The 17,356-nt window shown below is 40.0% G+C and overlaps 2 protein-coding genes and 1 non-coding gene across 3 annotated transcripts in view; 1 reads left to right on the forward strand and 2 right to left on the reverse strand.

Moving 5' to 3' along the window:
- Positions 1–3,678, forward strand: part of RPP30 (ribonuclease P/MRP subunit p30) — a 44,321-nt gene extending 40,643 nt beyond the window's left edge. Inside the window, exon 14 of the transcript XR_008620002.3 lies at positions 103–3,678. The gene's annotated coding sequence lies outside the window, so the exon portion shown is untranslated. The remainder of the gene's footprint in view (positions 1–102) is intronic.
- On the reverse strand, positions 3,471–12,480 carry ANKRD1 (ankyrin repeat domain 1). The gene is made up of 9 exons (XM_003825354.5): positions 12,292–12,480; positions 11,460–11,639; positions 10,422–10,559; positions 10,125–10,232; positions 8,994–9,092; positions 7,434–7,532; positions 7,045–7,143; positions 6,806–6,904; positions 3,471–4,280 (listed from the first exon to the last, which is right to left on the reverse strand). Exons 1-9 carry the CDS (start codon positions 12,316–12,318, stop codon positions 4,170–4,172), a joined length of 960 nt encoding a protein of 319 aa, XP_003825402.1. The 5' UTR covers positions 12,319–12,480; the 3' UTR covers positions 3,471–4,169.
- A 1,604-nt stretch (positions 12,481–14,084) lies between these two features.
- On the reverse strand, positions 14,085–14,189 carry LOC112441032 (U6 spliceosomal RNA). Its single transcript, XR_003029015.1, has one exon. It is a non-coding gene; the product is annotated as a U6 spliceosomal RNA (small nuclear RNA).
- Positions 14,190–17,356: the final 3,167 nt, after the last annotated feature.

The raw sequence follows: 17,356 nt of genomic DNA on the forward strand, positions 1-17,356 counted from the left end.
ACAAATTGCACTCATATCGGACAGTGAACTTAATCCATGAATGTTGTGTGTGTTCTGACTCCTCCATCGACCAGCTTTCCCCATTTCCTTCCCTCTCTTCAGGCCTCCCCATTCCTTGAAACAAAACAATATTGAAATTAGGCCAATTAATAACCCTACAATGGCCTCTGAGTGTTCAAGTGAAAGGAAGAACCACACATCTCTCTCAATCAAAAGCTAGGAATGATTAAGCTTATTGAGAAAGGCATGTAGAAAGCCAAGATAGGCTGAAAACTATGCCTCTCACTCAAGTTGTGAATGCAAAGGAAAAGTTCTTGAAGGAAATTAAAGGTGCTTCTCCAGTGAACACACAAATGATAAAGCAAAACAGCTCTGTTGCTGAATGGAGAAAGTTTTTGTGGTCTGGATAGAACACCAAACCAGTTACAATAATGCCTTAATCCAAAGCCTAATCCAGAGGCCCTAACTCTTTCAATGCTATGAATGCTGAGAAGTGAGGAAGCTGCTGAAAACAGTTGGAGAACTGCAGCGGAAGTTGGTTCATGAGATTTGAGGAAAGAAGCCATCTCTGTAACATAAAAGTGCAAGGTGAAGCACAAGTGCTGATAGAAGAAAGAAGCTGCAGCGAGTTATCCAGAAGATCTAGCTAAGATAACTGATTAACATGGCTACACTGAGCAACAGATTTTCAACGTAGATGAAACAGCCTTCTATTGGAAGATGCCATGTAGGACTTTGATAGCTAGAGAGGAGAAGTCAATGCCTGGCTTCAAAGCTTCAAAGCTTTGACTCCCTTGTTAGCTGGTGATTTTAAGTTGAAACCAATGCTCATTGACCATTCTGAAAATCCTAGGGTTGTTAAGAATTATGCTAAATCTACTTTGCCTGTGCTCTATAAATTTTACTACAAATCCTTGATGATAGCACATCTTTTTACATCATAGTTTATTGAATATTTTAAGCCCATCATTGAAACCTACTGTTCAGGAAAAAAAAATATTCCTTTCACAACATTACTGCTAATTGAAAATGCACCTGGTCACCCAAGACTGATGGAGACGTGCATCTGATGAGGATGTACAAGGAGATGAATGTTACTCTCATACCTGCTTACACAACATCCGTTCTGTAGCCCATGGATCAAGGAGTCATTTTGAATCAAGTCTTATTAAGAAACACATTTCATAAGGCTATATGCCATAGATAACGATTCCTTTGATGGATCTGGGCAAAATAAATTCAAAACCTTCTGGAAAGGATTCACCATGCTAGATGCCATTAAGAACATTCGTGGGTCATTGGAGGAGGTAAAAATATCATTAACTGGAATTTGAAAGAAGTTAATTCCAACCTGTGTGAATGACTTGGAGGGGTTCAAGACTTCAGTGGAGTAAGTAACTGTTGATGTGGTGGAAATAGCAAGAAAACTAAAAGTGGAGCCTGAACATGTGACTGAATTGTTGCAATCTTGTCATAAAACTTGAACAGCTGAGAAGTTGCTGCCTATGGATGAGCAAAGGAAGTGGTTTCTTGAGATGGAATCTACTCCTAGTGAAGATTCTGTAAACATTGTTGAACTGACAAAAAAAGGATTTTGAATATTACATCAACTTAGTTAATAAAGCAGTAACAGGGTTTGAGAGGATGTACTCCAATTTTGAAAGATGTTCTATTGATAGTAACATGCTATCAAATAGCATCAGATGCTACAGATAAATCTTTTATGAAAGAGTTAATTGATGTGGTAAGCTCATTGTTGTCTTCTTTCAATAAATTGACACAGCCATCCCAATCTTCATCAACTACCACCCTCATCAGTCAGCAGCCATCCACATGGAGGGAAGACCCTCCGCCAGTAAAACGATTATGACTCACTGAAGGCTCAGATGATCGTTAGCATTTTTTTTAGCAATAAAGTATTTTTAAGTTAAGGTAGGTACAGTGTTTTTTAGACATCGTGCTATAGCACAATTATTAAACCACAGGATAATGTAAACATAACTTTTGTATGCACTAGAAAACCAAAAAAAATTGTGACTCACTTTATTGTGATATTAGTTTTATTGTGGTGGTCTGGAGGTCAAAAATCATGGACCTGTGTGTTCTCTCCTGGGAAGTCTTTGACATTGCCAGTCCCTGTCTACAAGAATTGTTAAATCTCCAGTTAATTTGCGTTTTTCTAATGATCAGTGATATTGAGCTTTTCCAGATGTTTGTTGGCCACATGAATATCTTCTTTTGAGAAGTGTCTGTTCGTGTGCTTTGCCCGCTTTTTTGATGGGGTTGTTTTTTCTTGTAAATTTAAGTTCCTTGTAGATTCTGGATGTTAGAGCTTCGTCAGATGGATGGAGTTACTTAAAAAGTCAAGAAATAACAGATGCTGGCAAGGTTGCAGAAAAATAGGAACACTTTTACACTGTTGATGGGAATGTAAATTAGTTCATCCATTGTGGAAAATGGTGTGGTGATTCCTCAAAGATCTAGAACCAGAAATACCATTTGACCTAGCAATCTCATTATTGGGTATGTACCCAAAGGAATATAAATCATTCTACTACAAAGATACATGCATGCATATGTTCATTGCAGCACTATTCACAATTGCAAAGACATGGAACCAACCCAAATGCCCATCAATAATAGACTGGATAAAGAAAATATGGTAGATATACACCATGGAATACTACGCAGCCATAAAAATAATGAGATCATGTCCTTGGCAGGGGCATGGATGCAGCTAGAGGCCATTATTCTCAGCAAATTAACACAGGAGCAGAAAACCAAACACCGCACATTCTCACTTATAGGTGGGAGCTGAACAATGAGAACACATGGACACAGGGAGGGGAACAAAATACACTGGGACCTGTATAGGGGGTGGGGTGGGAGGAGGGAAAGCATTAGGAAAAATAGCTAATGCATGCTGGGCTTAATACCTAAGTGATGGGTTGATAGGTACAGCAAACCACCATGGCACACGTTTATCTATGTAACACCGCTGCACATCCTGCGCATGTACCCCAGAACTTAAATTTTAAATTTAAAAAAGTCACTAGTTAAGCCTTAATGGGAACTTCGTAAGAAATGCGGGTTTACCATGCAGAAATCATTCTGACCACCAGGGGTCTCTTTCTACACACCACTGGGACTGAAAGCTCGCTAGAATTCCTTTGTGTCTTTATGGCTCTCGGCCTAGCTGCTCAGTGTGGTGGTGGCATTTCGTGGCCTGTCACCTGGGAGCTTATCAGAAAAGCAGAATCTCAGGCCCCACCTGAGACCAGCGGAATCAGAAATCTGCATTTTAACCAGATCCCCAGGTGATCTGTATACATATTAAATACTGGGAGTGCTGTTGTACGGGACATTTCTAATCTGCAAAACTTGGAAAACAATGGAAAAAAAAAACCCTCCTATATAGCTTTTTTTTTCATATAGGACATTTCCACCACACTTATAGAAGGACTTAGAGGTTTAGAGTTTGATTGCCTTTATTATGAATATAAAATGTACATACAATACAATATACATTTATACATTTACAGTTTGCATTTCCTTTCATCTTTTTTGAGCAAATTCAATTCTGCATGTCCCAGTTTGCCGCTCCTTCCACTGACTTGCACTTACACTCATGACGTTCTCTTCACTTGGGTACTCTGTGTACTCGGTAAAAAAAAAAAAAAAAAATCCAGCCTGGGGGTAAAATAGCTGGCTTCACTGTCCTTTTCACAGAATCACTTTCCTTCCATTGTTTCCTTTCCTGTCCCTACATGCTTTCCCTTGCTTCATTCAAACTTTGCATTAAAAATTCAGGAGGAAAGAGGGCTGTGATAATCAGTTCTTTCACCTGGTTTAAGAACTACCTATGGGTGGGAAGGCTCTGAAAGTGTTATATACAAATGAAGCTCTGCTCACCAAATAGATGATCATGAAGGTCTGAATATCAGTAGCGTGGCAGTAAATAAATAAACAGGAATACATAAAAATAAATAAGAGTTTCACTAAAGGAAATTTAAACACCTATAACCCTGTGCTTTCTCAAAACTTCATTAGGTACATCTTCACAACACGTTGATAAATAGAAACTAGATTTTATGGCTAGTGTCTCTTCTCTTGGGCCATGCCTTCAAAATGCCAGTGAACATTTACTGATTAAGAGTCTGTTGTTTGCCTCAGAATGTAGCTATGCGAGAGGTCTTGTAGGAGTTCTCTTTGAGGCTGTCGAATATTGCTTTGGTTCCATTCTGCCAGTGTAGCACCAGATCCATCGGCGTCTTCCCAGCCTAATCAAATGAGATAAGGAAAGTTGACTTTCAGGTGGGTGACATCTGTAAATTCACATTCTCTGTGTGTGTTTCATGAGGTAAGGATTAGGTATATGTTATAACAGTGTTTCATGGTTTCCACCAGGAGTGATCTGCAGTTTATACTCAAACCAGTCCTTCACTGTTTCTCAGAGGGATGCTTTTGCCATTTTAGAGCAAAAATCTTTTTCACGTGGGACCATCCCAGGTATTGGTAAAATCCCTTGTCCCTAGACACTATGTGTCAAGAGCACCTCAAGTCATTTTGAAATTTATAAAATGTCTCCATACATCTTCCAGTATCCTGTGGAATGGACTCCCGGAGGTGGGAGCATGCCTCTTGGACCAAGAATCAGTGCCTATCCATTTGAATGATAGTTCTTTGATTGATACTGCTTGGGTACTATTACTGTTCCTGGGAGCAGATTTTTCATAACTTGTCAGAATTTTCAATGGTCTCTCCCAGGAAATGTATTTTTCTTGGAGTTGATGGCAATGACATGTGTGAACAAATAATTTTTGAGACGAAATTTTGATTTCCCTTATGCACGTGTCTCAAGATTTAAAAATATTAAAACCATGTCATCTCTCAATTCTCATCTATAGATCTGAGAAGTCCAAAATTTTTCCATCTCTATTCATTGAGAAGTTTCTTTTTAACCCAGCGACTGCAAATTGGCAGCTTTGAGATGCAAACCAGAATAGAGACCTGTTTTGTTTTGACCCAAACAGAACTTAGATTTTTGTTAAGATTAGTATGAATTGGCAACAGTTGGAAACCAAGAGGTTTCCCAACTGGATTTGTGACTTCTATGAAAAAATCAGAAGAGTTAAAAACATGGTACCCATGGTTCCACAGAGCAACATAGACTGGGTTGGGGAAGGGCCACCTTTAAAAGAGTTATGTGCACAGACCCTGACAGCCACACATTGAAGTCTCTTAGGCCATCTGCCCGGCACAGTGAGGTCAGTCTGCAGTCAGATTATGAGATCTGTAGGTATTTAAATTAGTGGCCCTATAACCTTCATTTTGGAACTTCCCCACCTCTGTAGTGTCTTTCTCTAGGAACAATCATCAGTAGACATGAATATGCAGTTTTGGATAATGAGAAAATATTGTATGCTGCTCCCAATCTCCTTAAGATGGCATCAATAGGTTATTGATCTTTGGGGGAAACATCAATCCATTGGGTCAATGACATTAATAGTTCCATAAACCTGATGCTAATATCTAACTGATAATTCAGAACCCTGAGCCCTTTTTGTATATTTTGGGCTACTCTTCCATAAATTCCTTGCACTTCTCTCCATTGAAATTTATATTGTGATTTTTCTGGCTACTTACACAGTCTCCCTAAACCTGTATGCTATTTGTCTCTGCTGGTTGTGTCTCACTGCCTGAAAAAAAACTTCACATTTTCTGCAGCTTTCAAGATTTCATTTAACCTGCTCTTTTTCTGATAGTTTAAAAAATTATTAGATAGGATCGATTCCAATATCTAGACTGAGGAAGCCCTACTGTTAACACTTTCCCATCCCAAGCAATCTTCATTTATCACCATTCTTTGATCCTGTCACCAAGCCAGATTTGTTTTAAACGATAAGATATTCCTCTCAGTCTTTGCAACACAAATAAGGGGAGAAAATTATTTGCATTTATATGATGACTGAGTTTCCCTCCCCACCCCCCCCCCACTCTTTTTTGTAAAGTGATTCTTCAAAAGGGTCTTTAAAATTATTTCTTCAGAAATTTATACCTGTTCCTCTGGGCAATATTTTTTAAGCTTATATTAGATGGTGTTTGTCTGGAAATTGAGACCATGAGGAAAAGTTGGTTATGTTCCCTGCTTACAGATGAAGTTAAATTAATATGTACTTATACAAGAATTTTCAGGGCCTAAATATAGGAAATTATTTTGAGAGATGTGAAGACAAATCCAAGTGGAGAATGGATAGAAATTATCTGAAAAAAAATACAGGCAAAAGCACAGCTACCCCTGGAAGAAAATGGTGACATTTCACATTGCTGTAAGGAGGAAAAGGACTTTGTGAATTACTCAGATTGGATATTGATTAACCTTAGTTCACTGTCTGCACTGACCCTTGCGGAATTTTAGGACATTTTGGAAATGGTGGATGCCTTTATTTCTAACTTCCTCAGCCCTTGCACAGACAGAAATGGCCAAAGCAGATTGGACTTCTAGGTGTTTGTGGGGATGAGCAAATTTTGACTATCTTTCATTTCCAGGACCAAATTGTAAAAGAATTACTATGCACTGTATCAGGCACTGAGGTCATAGCAGTATCTATGACTTCCCTCATCTCTGGCCATGTGAACTGGGTCCTAGCCAAGATAAACACTGTCCTTGGGGAAATGGGCAGGGGCATTTAGACCATTGAAGACCCCTCAAATACTGCCATTGTGGGAGTCATTTCACCTATTTAAGAAATGCTCCTGGAAATTGGAAAGCTTGCAAGCGGTGTTTCTTGTTTCCAGTACTTACACAGTTCTTGATGTTGAGATCCGCGCCATACATAATCAGGAGTCGGATCATCTTATAGCGGTTCAGTCTCACCGCATCATGCAACGGGGTATCTCCTTCCTAGAGAAGCAGAGTCAACAGGTTCAAGGTGGGTCTGAGGCCAGGAAGTGGGTCCTGCAAGGGCACCCAGGCTTGGGGGAGTGATTCCAAATACAAAAGCAATGAAGCTTTGGGAAACCCGAGCGTGTCCAGCTACTCACTCTGTCTTTGGCGTTGAGGTCTGCCTCACAGGCGATAAGATGCTCCGCGCACTCATAGTGGCCAGTCCTCACCGCCACATGCAGCGCTGTGCTGAGCAACTGGAAAATTGGAAAACGCTGCTGATTCGCTAGGAATGAGGACAGAGGCTGTCCCAGACCCCAAGACATGTGCGAGGGGGAGAAGTGGTCACTAGGGTGCCTGCACACAGCATGGGCCTCCAGATGACTTTAATGGAGAGGCGAGGTTAGGAGATGGAGGGGTGGGGGAGGAGGGAAGGGCGGGTAGGGGAGAAGGAGGAGGGGGAGGGGGAAGAGTGGGAGAAGTGGAGAAGGATGGGGGACAGGGAGGGAGAAGGGGTGAATGAAGGGAGAAGGAGAAGAAGGAATACCTTATCTCGGGCGCTAATTTTTGCTCCTTTATTCAGCAACAATTTTAAAACATCCAGGTTTCCTCCACGGCTTGCCCAGTGGATGGCTGTGGATTCAAGCTATACCAGGAGGGAAGACCCGACAATGTGAAGGAGAATGTGGTCTGGGGAATTAGAACCTGGTTGCTAGGGCATCCGTGATAATAATGAGTTGTCCCCATCTAGATTGACAATTCTAACTGGAGTCGAAGGTTCTTACCAAATGTGTTAGCTAAATTACGTGTGTGTGTGTGTGTGTGTGTGCATATGTGTGTCTTATTAGGAGGCTCTTAACCTAATAATGTTTTAAAAGAATAAGAATGGCCATTTATTGAGACATTTCTCATGCCAACATGGTGCTACACTCTAGACACCTTGATTCTTCCAGCAACATTTTGAGGTAGGTGTTGCTATGCACATTTTGCAGATAAGAAAAACCAGGTTCCAAAAAGTTCAAATTTCTAGCCCAAGGAAACACAATTAATAAGAGGCAGAATACACAGTCAAACTCCCCTCTGCCTGGAACTTCTAACTTCTTTTGTCAAATGTACACAAAAGTTCTAAACACATGTATTTAAAAATTTTGGCAGAATAAAAGTAGTCCCTTCCAAAATATTTTAATCTGGATCTGACACCTCATCTAGGGTCCCTGTCGCTCTTTCTCTACTTCTGTGGGTTTTCTGCTCTCATTTTTGCTAGCACAGTCTCTGTACCTCAACTGTAGTCACTTGTGTCTACAGTTGTAACGTGTATAGTTACCCCTAGGAGACCCTCTCCTCACTGATCTATGTGGTTGGTATGCCCCTGGCCTTAATCCCACACTCATGATTTTTAGTTTCCATGCAAACTTCATATTTTGTTTCTTGATTTTTTTTCAATGTGTTTATGTTTTGGATTCAATTTTGGCCAAGTCCCTTGGATTTCTTTGATATCCCGTTGCCGCTTTGCTATAAAGTCAAAATGAGCTGCATATAAATACATAAAGAATTTTCCCAGCTCAATCTTCAGTTCATAAATTATGCTGCATACTGGTCTTCGTAGAAATCACAGTGATTGAATTATTGAGGTCTGAATAGCAGCTACTTTCCATAGATGCAATTCATTTCATATGCAGTCTAGCCCCAAATCTCATTGGTAGCAGTTGGCATCTATCATATAAAGTGTGCAGCTAGAGAATTCGTATATGTTGCTGGCAGCCAACCATAAGCAGGCTGCCTTGTGAACAATGGAGGGACAAGGCTGTTGAAAGGCAAGTGTCGAAAATGAATGACTAACTCGCTGATGAGGATATTGAATTCAGTTTAACAGCTTTCACTTGCTTCTTTTCCCTGAAATATTCCTCTATTTTCAGTATGTATGGAAAATATTTTCACATGACCTACTCTCATCTCCCAACTTTCCTTTATTTGGAGAAATGAGCTTTTGCCTAGTTCTCTCAGATCAATTTTCAATCCAATCAGCTCGGTTTTGCATTGGAGGTTTTCCGGAGCTTCATATAGTCTACTTCTTTTGGCTCATTCCCAAGCAAAGAAATATATTTACCATATCACGGAATTCGATCTGGGCTCCAGCTTCCATTAACTTCTCCACAATTGCCAAATGTCCTTCCAAGCATGCTCTATGAAGAGCTGTCCGTTTATACTATCAGAACAGAGATTTTAAACAGAGATAGCAATAAATATAAAAATGTGCGTAAACCCTTTTAAGAGCTATGAAGCTGGAGATTCTGATGACCTGACTGATAGAAACTCGTGCTTCTTTATGAATAGAAATGTCAAAGTTAACTAAAATTGCAGAATCAGAACAATTATCCTGCAACTAATATTTGAGCTTCCTCCAATATACATTTCTAAGGGCTCAAAGGCCTACGTTGAGGAGTGTGAACTTAAAGGCTCAAAACTATCTAAATGCTGACATCTCCGTTTCTTCTCTCTTGCACCTTCCTTGTTCATGTAGCATTACCATGCAGATCAGACAGCTTTCTTGCATCTGGGACTGTTGCTAGACTATCAAAAAGTTTCCATTCATTTTTAGGAGAATGGGAGACATGTTTTTAGTTCAACTTCAGAAGCGGTCCCCAATTTCACTTCATGGGGGAAAGAATATAAAAGGATTAGTGATTTCTGATAAATTGGCTTTATTTGAATGGGCTAATGAACTATTAGAGCTGGAACAACTTTAGGCATTATTTCACTCCAATGCCCCATGTTTACAGATAAGGAAACCACAGCCCAGAGGATGCAAATTAGCTGCTCAAAACCAAATAGCCAAGTAGTGGTACAACTGGCCCCTGAACTCCAATCTCCAGATTTCTTATCTAGTGTTGACGTGCTTGGTTTTAATCAAAGATGATGCTAATAATATATCTCTAAAGGTGACTTTTTGGCCCACATTAAAAGTCTTATCCCAAGAATCTAAGAAGTTAAAGAAAAACTGAAAAATCAGCCAGATGTATATGAGTGCAAAAAACAATGCAATCCATATCACTGATCTAATATCTATTTATTTTTTGGACCACTGAACTCTCCTATTAGGCTCCTGGCATACACAGCAACAGCTGGGGAAACTGTTTCAGGTGGAAGGACTTTGGCACTGTATTAGCAAGACTGGAGTAAAGCATAAGAAACATAAAATTAATGAGCTGGATTTTGCAGTGCTTTGCATGAGTCTTACCTCATCACAAACATCTGGATTGTTCTTGTCTGACAAGAATTTTTCTACTACTGGCAGTTTATTCTCCAGAGCAGCCTTCAGAAATGTAGGCACATCCACAGGTTCCGTCTAAAGCCAAAAAAAATATATATATATATATATATATATATATATATATATATATATATATATATACACATATAGCATGAGAGTTACCGTGAGCTTGCCAGCATTCAATCAAACCCTCCACAGATATTTGCTCCCCTGTAGCACAACACTGGACATGTATTACTGGAAACCAAAAAAAAAAGCCCTTACAATGATTTCAGGTTCTGGTTCCTTTACAACTGGAACTTTAGTTTTCCTGTATTTTTTCCTTTTCTTCAGTTGAATGATTATTTCAAGGTCTTCTAAATTTTCAAGCTTTGATCTTTGTTCTAGTTTTTTCTTTTTGAGCTAAAAAAGAAATTCGTATTTCAAAAATATGGTGAGTTCTACTGACAAGCATTCTGGTTGTGTCTAAACTAAATCTGCAAGGTCTGAGATAAACATGTGAACAGTTTGAGCAAAAACATTTTTTAAAAATTATATAAATCTTTGACTTCATTTTAGGGATTTCTTATTCAGATATTTATCTGGGGGTCTAATTTTCAGCTAATTGCCATCATCTTTACTTCTGTTGCTTGTAGAATCAGCCCTTGACCAATTGAGGACATGATCTGGTCTCTAAGTGATGACTTTGTAATTAATGCCATAAGCAAGTCTTAGATTTTTAAAGGATTTTTAAAATTATGCTCAAAACTTGGTTTAATTTTTGAGCATGATAAAAAGAATCTAACAATAAATGTTAAGCTCTGAAATATCAATGTCATTCTCTTTCACTAAGCAGAGCCTTCTAAAACAGACTGTCCAGGGACCACAGCTAACTAAAGCAAATTTTATCTGTGTTAGTAATTAAGGAAAATTCACCCAGAAACACAGATTGTGTCAACACAGATAGCAGACAGTTAAACAATGATCTATGGACCACAGACCATGTTATTGAGAAAAAGAGATCTCCCTTGCTTGGGATTAACTACATGGTGTGTAACATCAGGAATTCACTGGACATGTGTATCTTTCCATCAAAACATGGTCACAGCACATTTATTCATTGATTCAGAATTCAGAGGTCATAGTCTTGTCAAAGAATTATTTCCCAAAACCTGTTCCATACAAGTTGCCTCTTTACGGGTTAGAATCTGGTAAAGAGACATCTTAATGATTGGGTTTGTTTCTCTCTTCTCCTTCCCTGACATTTCCATTCCCTACCCCAGCCCCAACATCCTACTAGTGGATCCCACAGATGGCTCTCACCTCTGCCTCTCGTTGTTTCTCGCTTTTCCACTGTTGCTCCCCCAGGGTCACAGGGTGGGCTAGAAGTGTCTTCAGATCCTCCTGCTTCTCTAAAGTAACAGCAGCTTCATACTCTCCATCTCTGAAATCCTCAGGAAGGAATTCCCCTGCCTCCCCATTGCCATTCTTCTTCCCAGTGACCTATGAGGGAAGAAGATGGCAGCGTCAGAAGCAGCAGCCTCGTCCTGGGTCATTCTTCACAGACAATGCCGCAGGAGGCTCTTGGTCCTTCTCCCCTGGGAACAGCCACCTTTGAGCAGTGCACTCTCAGATCTCAAGCTGCGATGCACACTGCTACAATTGTCCCAGAATTACCTTCAGGTGCTTGTCCTACTCTCTTGGTTAAATCAAAGCTTGGGTTAGGTTGACATATTTAAATCTACTTTTAATCTGCTTAATCACATTTCTTTTAGGAAAATCACAAACCTTCTCTGCTTAATTAAAACTCAACTTTAGGTACTTTTGATGAGTTTCGCCTTATTGTAAAGTTTCCGGGCTTACATTCTTTCAATAACACTTCTCCCCTAAGACATTTTGATAACTACACATGATTCCACACTGTAGTAATAAAACCAAAGGAGAAGATATTAAATAGGAAATATGCAGAGAATTCATTACTGGTAGCTCCATTTTTTTTTCCAATTTCACTTGTTTCATCACATCAACCTTTTTCCATATATGACATTTTCAGAGTTCCCTTGCATTACACCTGAAAGCAAAGGGCATTTCAATTTTCAAATAAAAACCAAGATGAACCAGTTTTCATTTTATAAAATTAATGCATCTTACATACCAGTTCCTCTACTTTCAGTACCATCATGTTGGCTGAAGGAGTCTTGTATATTTTTCTGTCGTGGAAGGAATCCCTGGAGTTGGCCTTGCTGGGCCCCTCCACACCGGTCAGCTTATATAGCTGGGGCCGGGTGAGATAATCTTCCAACCTGGGAACCCAAGTAACACTCCCGCCCCCATTAGGAGCCAACTCAGAGGCAGGTGAATTTTCATTCCAGACTCAGTGTCTGGGAAGCTGAAGAGGGAGGGGAGGACAAGCTAACCCTGCTGAATATGTGAATCAGGAAGAAATATGAGAGGGCCATTCCTTTGGTGGTGATCACATCGCTCAGCAATGCAAGTCATCCTATTTGTCAAGAGGCAGGGGACAGCTGTCTGTTGACATTGCACCACATCACTGCCCTTTTTTTTCTTTGTCAGCTTTCATATGACTACCTATCAAGAAAATGTAGATGCCCTACATATCACACCCCCAGCAATATCTTTCTGATAAGCAGACTTATCAACACTTCACTTAGGGGAAACTTGCCCCAGGACATCCTATTCCCTGGGTAAACAGCCTGAGGGGAAGGGATCTGGGCCCTAAGGGCACTTGTCTATATCTGTTTGGAATTCTTTGGAGTGATGTCTGGGGCTAAATAGGCCCCATGACATGCCACCTTACCATCATTATAAGAAATTGAAAGCATTCAGTAATGCACTTTTCTTTTATGATGTCACTGGCCATAATTAGCACATGACATGCTTACCGTGTTCTAAAACAGCATAATAATTGGAGCATTTTTACTTCAAAATGGATTAGAGTGGTCAAGAAATAGAGTAAATGAAACCAGCTATCGGCCGGGTGCAGTGGCTTACACCTGTAATCCCAACATTTTGGGAGGCAGAGACAGGAAGATTGCTTAGCTTAGGAGTTCAATACTAGTCTGGGCAACATGGCAAAATCCCATCTCTACTAAAAATAATATATATATATATATATATATATATATATATATATATATACACACACACACACACACACACACACACACATATATGAAAAAATTGAGACCAGTTATTAGCAATGGCAGGACTCTGATTAGGTCATTGAGCTGAAGTTCTCAAATGCTGTGGGGAAAGGAATCACCTGTGGGAGCTTGTCAGAAATACAGATCCCTGGGCCCCACTCCAGGGAATTCTGAGTTGATTTATGGTAACTCGTAGGAATCATCTTGAATTTCAAAGCACCCAGATGATTCTGATGCATCAAGATTTGAGACACGTGGCCGGAGGGATAATGCACTTTGCTTCCGGAAGGGTTGAAAAAGGTCTCTATTTCTGGTTTCTAATCTTTGAGGTGTAAATTATGTAAAAATACTGGGGTCTTTTTATAGTTTCAGGAAAAACTGGGTTTTTTTCAGTAAAAGAAAGGAGAGAAGAATGGGAGAAGGGAATTGTGAATGGAGGGAAGTGTTAATTAGGAAGTTATGTTTGACCTTTGTGTGTCTATTTCTCCCCAAACTCACCCAATCAACAAATGTGGCTGCCATTCTCCTCTTCCCCCTTGAATGCTCGGTCAGTGGATGGTGTTTCTGAAACTTTGAGAAGACATCGACTCCCCACCCCAAGACAAAACATTGACAAAGAGGGACCCTCCCAGTACCTCCTGTATCATATGTTCCGGTCTCCTAATGTTCTATCTTAAAAGGGGGTTAATTAAAGGAAATCTCCTGGGCTTTTCTTTGAGATGGACACAGCTATCACTATTTTCTTTTTAATTGTTTCCTTTTCTCTTTATTATTTATTTATTTTTAATATATGGAATGTTTCACAAATTTGTGTGTCATTCTTGCACAGAGTCCATGCTAATCTTCTTTGTATAGCTCCTATTTTAGTATATGTCCTGCTGAAGCAAACAGAGTCATTACTATTTTCATTGGTCTCTTCATCTAAGTCAGAAGTAGTCATGGACACTTTTTCTACCATTTCGTATGCCTTTTTGTTCCAGGCCTGACCCAAACTGAGGGAGGTATTAGGAGGAGAAGTGTTTGGGGGAAGGATTGTGGGATGTTTAAGGGTCTTGGATATGAAATCCCAGAGCTGTCCATGCCCTCGAAGTTGGAGCAAGACTAATGCTCTCATTTTACAGAGAGGATGCTGAGGCAAAGAAACATTAAGTAACTTGCTGCAGATGCACAGCTAGTTGGTAAATGCTAGGTTGAAGAGTCCTGATTCCATCCAACAGAAGCAGACAATCATTGAGCCCAAAAGATTTCCTAGGGCAAGTCTCACCTAGACCCACTCAGGATGCAACCAAAACTGATTAAATGGCTCTTTACTGTTTCAATCACCTCAAAGAATGCAAGTGAAAGTGGGAAGGGAGGCTTACCAAGCCCTTTTCTTTCTCCAGTCATTTAATTATCCCTTGAAACCTAGCTGATTCTATAGAGAGGCTCCAGGAAGTCTTGAAGAAAACTTTGCAGAGGATGACACTTGAAGATGAGTTGATGGAATGGGCTGAACTTAAAGGAGCACGCTGGTGGATGCAAGGATGTCAGGACTGGTGAAATCACTGCCAGTTCAACCTTTTCCCATGTTGATCCAGCTTGTCATTATAAAACATGAGAGGTACAACTTGAGGATAAGTGGTCAGAAGATGTAAAAAGAATATGACAACAAATAAAGAAAAAAAAACATGAGAGAATCTGCTTTTTGAAAAGAGATTCTAGGCACCTTTAGCTCTCTAAAAAGATAAAAACAACAACCATTGCATTTTCAAATCGTTCTTATTCATCAAAATTGAGAAAAAAATTCCCCTGGCAGAGAGTTTTCTGTCATTTGTTTTTCAGAAGCATCCTTCCCATAAAAGTTCACCCAGTGGTGTAAATTCTTATATTTGTGTATTTGGCTTTATCATAGCCTCAATGTGGACATAATCTATCCTTACTAAGATGAATTAAAACAATAAAGGTCCTAGTTGGTTCTACAATCATAAAGCAACTTGGCATCACCCATCTCCAACCAGAAAGAGGAAAGGAAGCATCCCTGAGCTTCTCCAGTGTCACCCCATGAGCCTTTTCCCACTCCCCTCAGGATTTATGCATTTCCATGGGTGAAATGACATGTGACTAGAATTAGGACCATGGTTATAGCTGGAGAAAGTGAGAAGCAGAGAAGTAGCACCTAAAGCAATTACTGCTGTCACCTAGGGATTAAAAGAGGCGCTTGGACCCCACCCAGATCCATGTGCCATAGCTCAGCTCCAAGTCCAAGGGCAGTTTTATCTTTCTGTATAAAATATGAAGTTCCAGACATTCTACCTCTACTCCAACTTTTTATTCTTATATTTTAACTATATAATAGACACATTATTGTTAAAAATAGCACAGAGAATGTTATTTAGTTCAGATCTTACTGTCGATTTGATACTTGATTATTTTTCACTCAGTAACCATGTCTTACAGATTGTCTCCTATCTGCACAAACAAATCTATCTTGCTATTTGAAACAACTGCATGAATTTCCGTGTATGGACCTACCATTTCTTATCTAACCACTTTCTTATTTGTGGACATGTAGGCTGTTTTTTAAAATGGGCATTTTTATTTTCTAAAAAGGCATTTTATAGCACATAAAATTTTATTGTTATTAACACTCCTTGTCCTTAGAACACCCACCTTGATACTAAAAGGAAGTGCTCCAAGGACTGTAGCCAGATTCTGACTTGGAAACCTCCTTGTTCCACTGTTGTACTTACAATTGCTCATTTTGCCATCCCTTTTAATAGCCTTCCCAGTCCCAGCTGTTACTCACCTTCCTTGGCCCAGAGAAGTGGCTGACTTAGCCTGACCAGCAAGCCATGGCTCAGTTACATGTTTGAAAATGCCAAAGGAAGGTCATAAAAGTGAAGTAAATAAGGTTTAATGTTGTTTCCCCTCCCCTGCCAGGAATGGAATAACCTGTATTTGAAAAGCAGAAAAGTACTGGAAACATTTTCAGCAGGATTGTGGCACCTGCCTTCCTTGCCTCTCGAAAGGCAGAATCAAGACTAAAGTCCTTCTGCCCAGGACTCTGGATAGAAAGGGCACAAACTGCCCTAACACAGTTGGGCTGCCCACAGTAGGTTACTTTTTACAGATATCGGTGGCCTCCTGACATTAGAGGTAGGTGAAGGCTGTAGGTCTCACCTCCACACCTTACAGCAGGTGCCTTGTTACAGTAAATAAGGTATCTCAGTGCAAATTCTGCCACACATATGAACTCACACCAGCCAACAGGCACAAAGGGCCACATGCACTATTCAGTAAACTCATGAAGCCCAGCCCTTTGTCCATTTAGGCCCTTGGACAGTGTCCAGCACAAAAGATTCACTTGGCTAGGCACGGTGGCTCATGCCTGTAACCTCAGCACTTTGCGAGGCCAAGGCAGGAGGATCACTTGACCCTAGGAGTTCGAGACCAGCCTAGACAACATAGCGAGATCCTGGCTCTATGTTTTTTTATTTAAAAAAAAATAAAAGAAAAAGTTTCACTTGAAGCAAATGAAACCACAACCACATTCTGGCAGCATATTTCAGCTAATTTTCTAGTCCACTCAAGGTGATTACAGACTCCTCCACATATGGCCTAACACAAGATGGGATGGAGTCCTAGCACTCACTATAAGCCTAGGACTCCAACTGCATAGAAAAGTGCCTGACACATAGTGGGGCTAAATAAATATTTACCTGAGACCCAGCAGGGCTCATATTCTTTTCTAACCAAACCACATATTTCAAATTCTCCTTTCAATGAGAAATAATTGGTAACATTTCTCATGCTAATTAACCATTAATCCTTCAATACTATCAAAGGTAAAGATAGGTAAAGTGCTTGGGATTACCTCCACTGGAGTGGGGGCAGCTCATTAGCGTCTTTCAAATGCTAACTAACCCCAACAGTTGTAATCGCAGAGTTAGGGCTTCTCAGGTGTGAACTAACATTTCTTCAAGCAGTGATTCTCTAAGCTGGGTGCATCTTAGAATCCTCTGTGAAGCTTTTTAAAAAATGCTGATGCCCAGGCTTCACCTCAGGCACATGAAATCC

This window comes from Pan paniscus, chromosome 8 (genome assembly GCF_029289425.2).
Source record: "Pan paniscus chromosome 8, NHGRI_mPanPan1-v2.0_pri, whole genome shotgun sequence".
Classification (NCBI taxonomy): Eukaryota; Metazoa; Chordata; class Mammalia; order Primates; family Hominidae; genus Pan; species Pan paniscus.

Excerpts from the sequence above, each read along its gene's own strand:
- ANKRD1 (XM_003825354.5), bottom strand. The coding sequence starts at position 12,318 with ATGATGGTACTGAAAGTAGAGGAACTG. Across the intron at positions 7,144-7,433 it reads AAATTAGCGCCCGAGATAAG|TTGCTCAGCACAGCGCTGCA; the intron begins GTATTCCTTCTT and ends CCAATTTTCCAG. Across the intron at positions 4,281-6,805 it reads ATCTCAACATCAAGAACTGT|GCTGGGAAGACGCCGATGGA; the intron begins GTAAGTACTGGA and ends TCATTTGATTAG.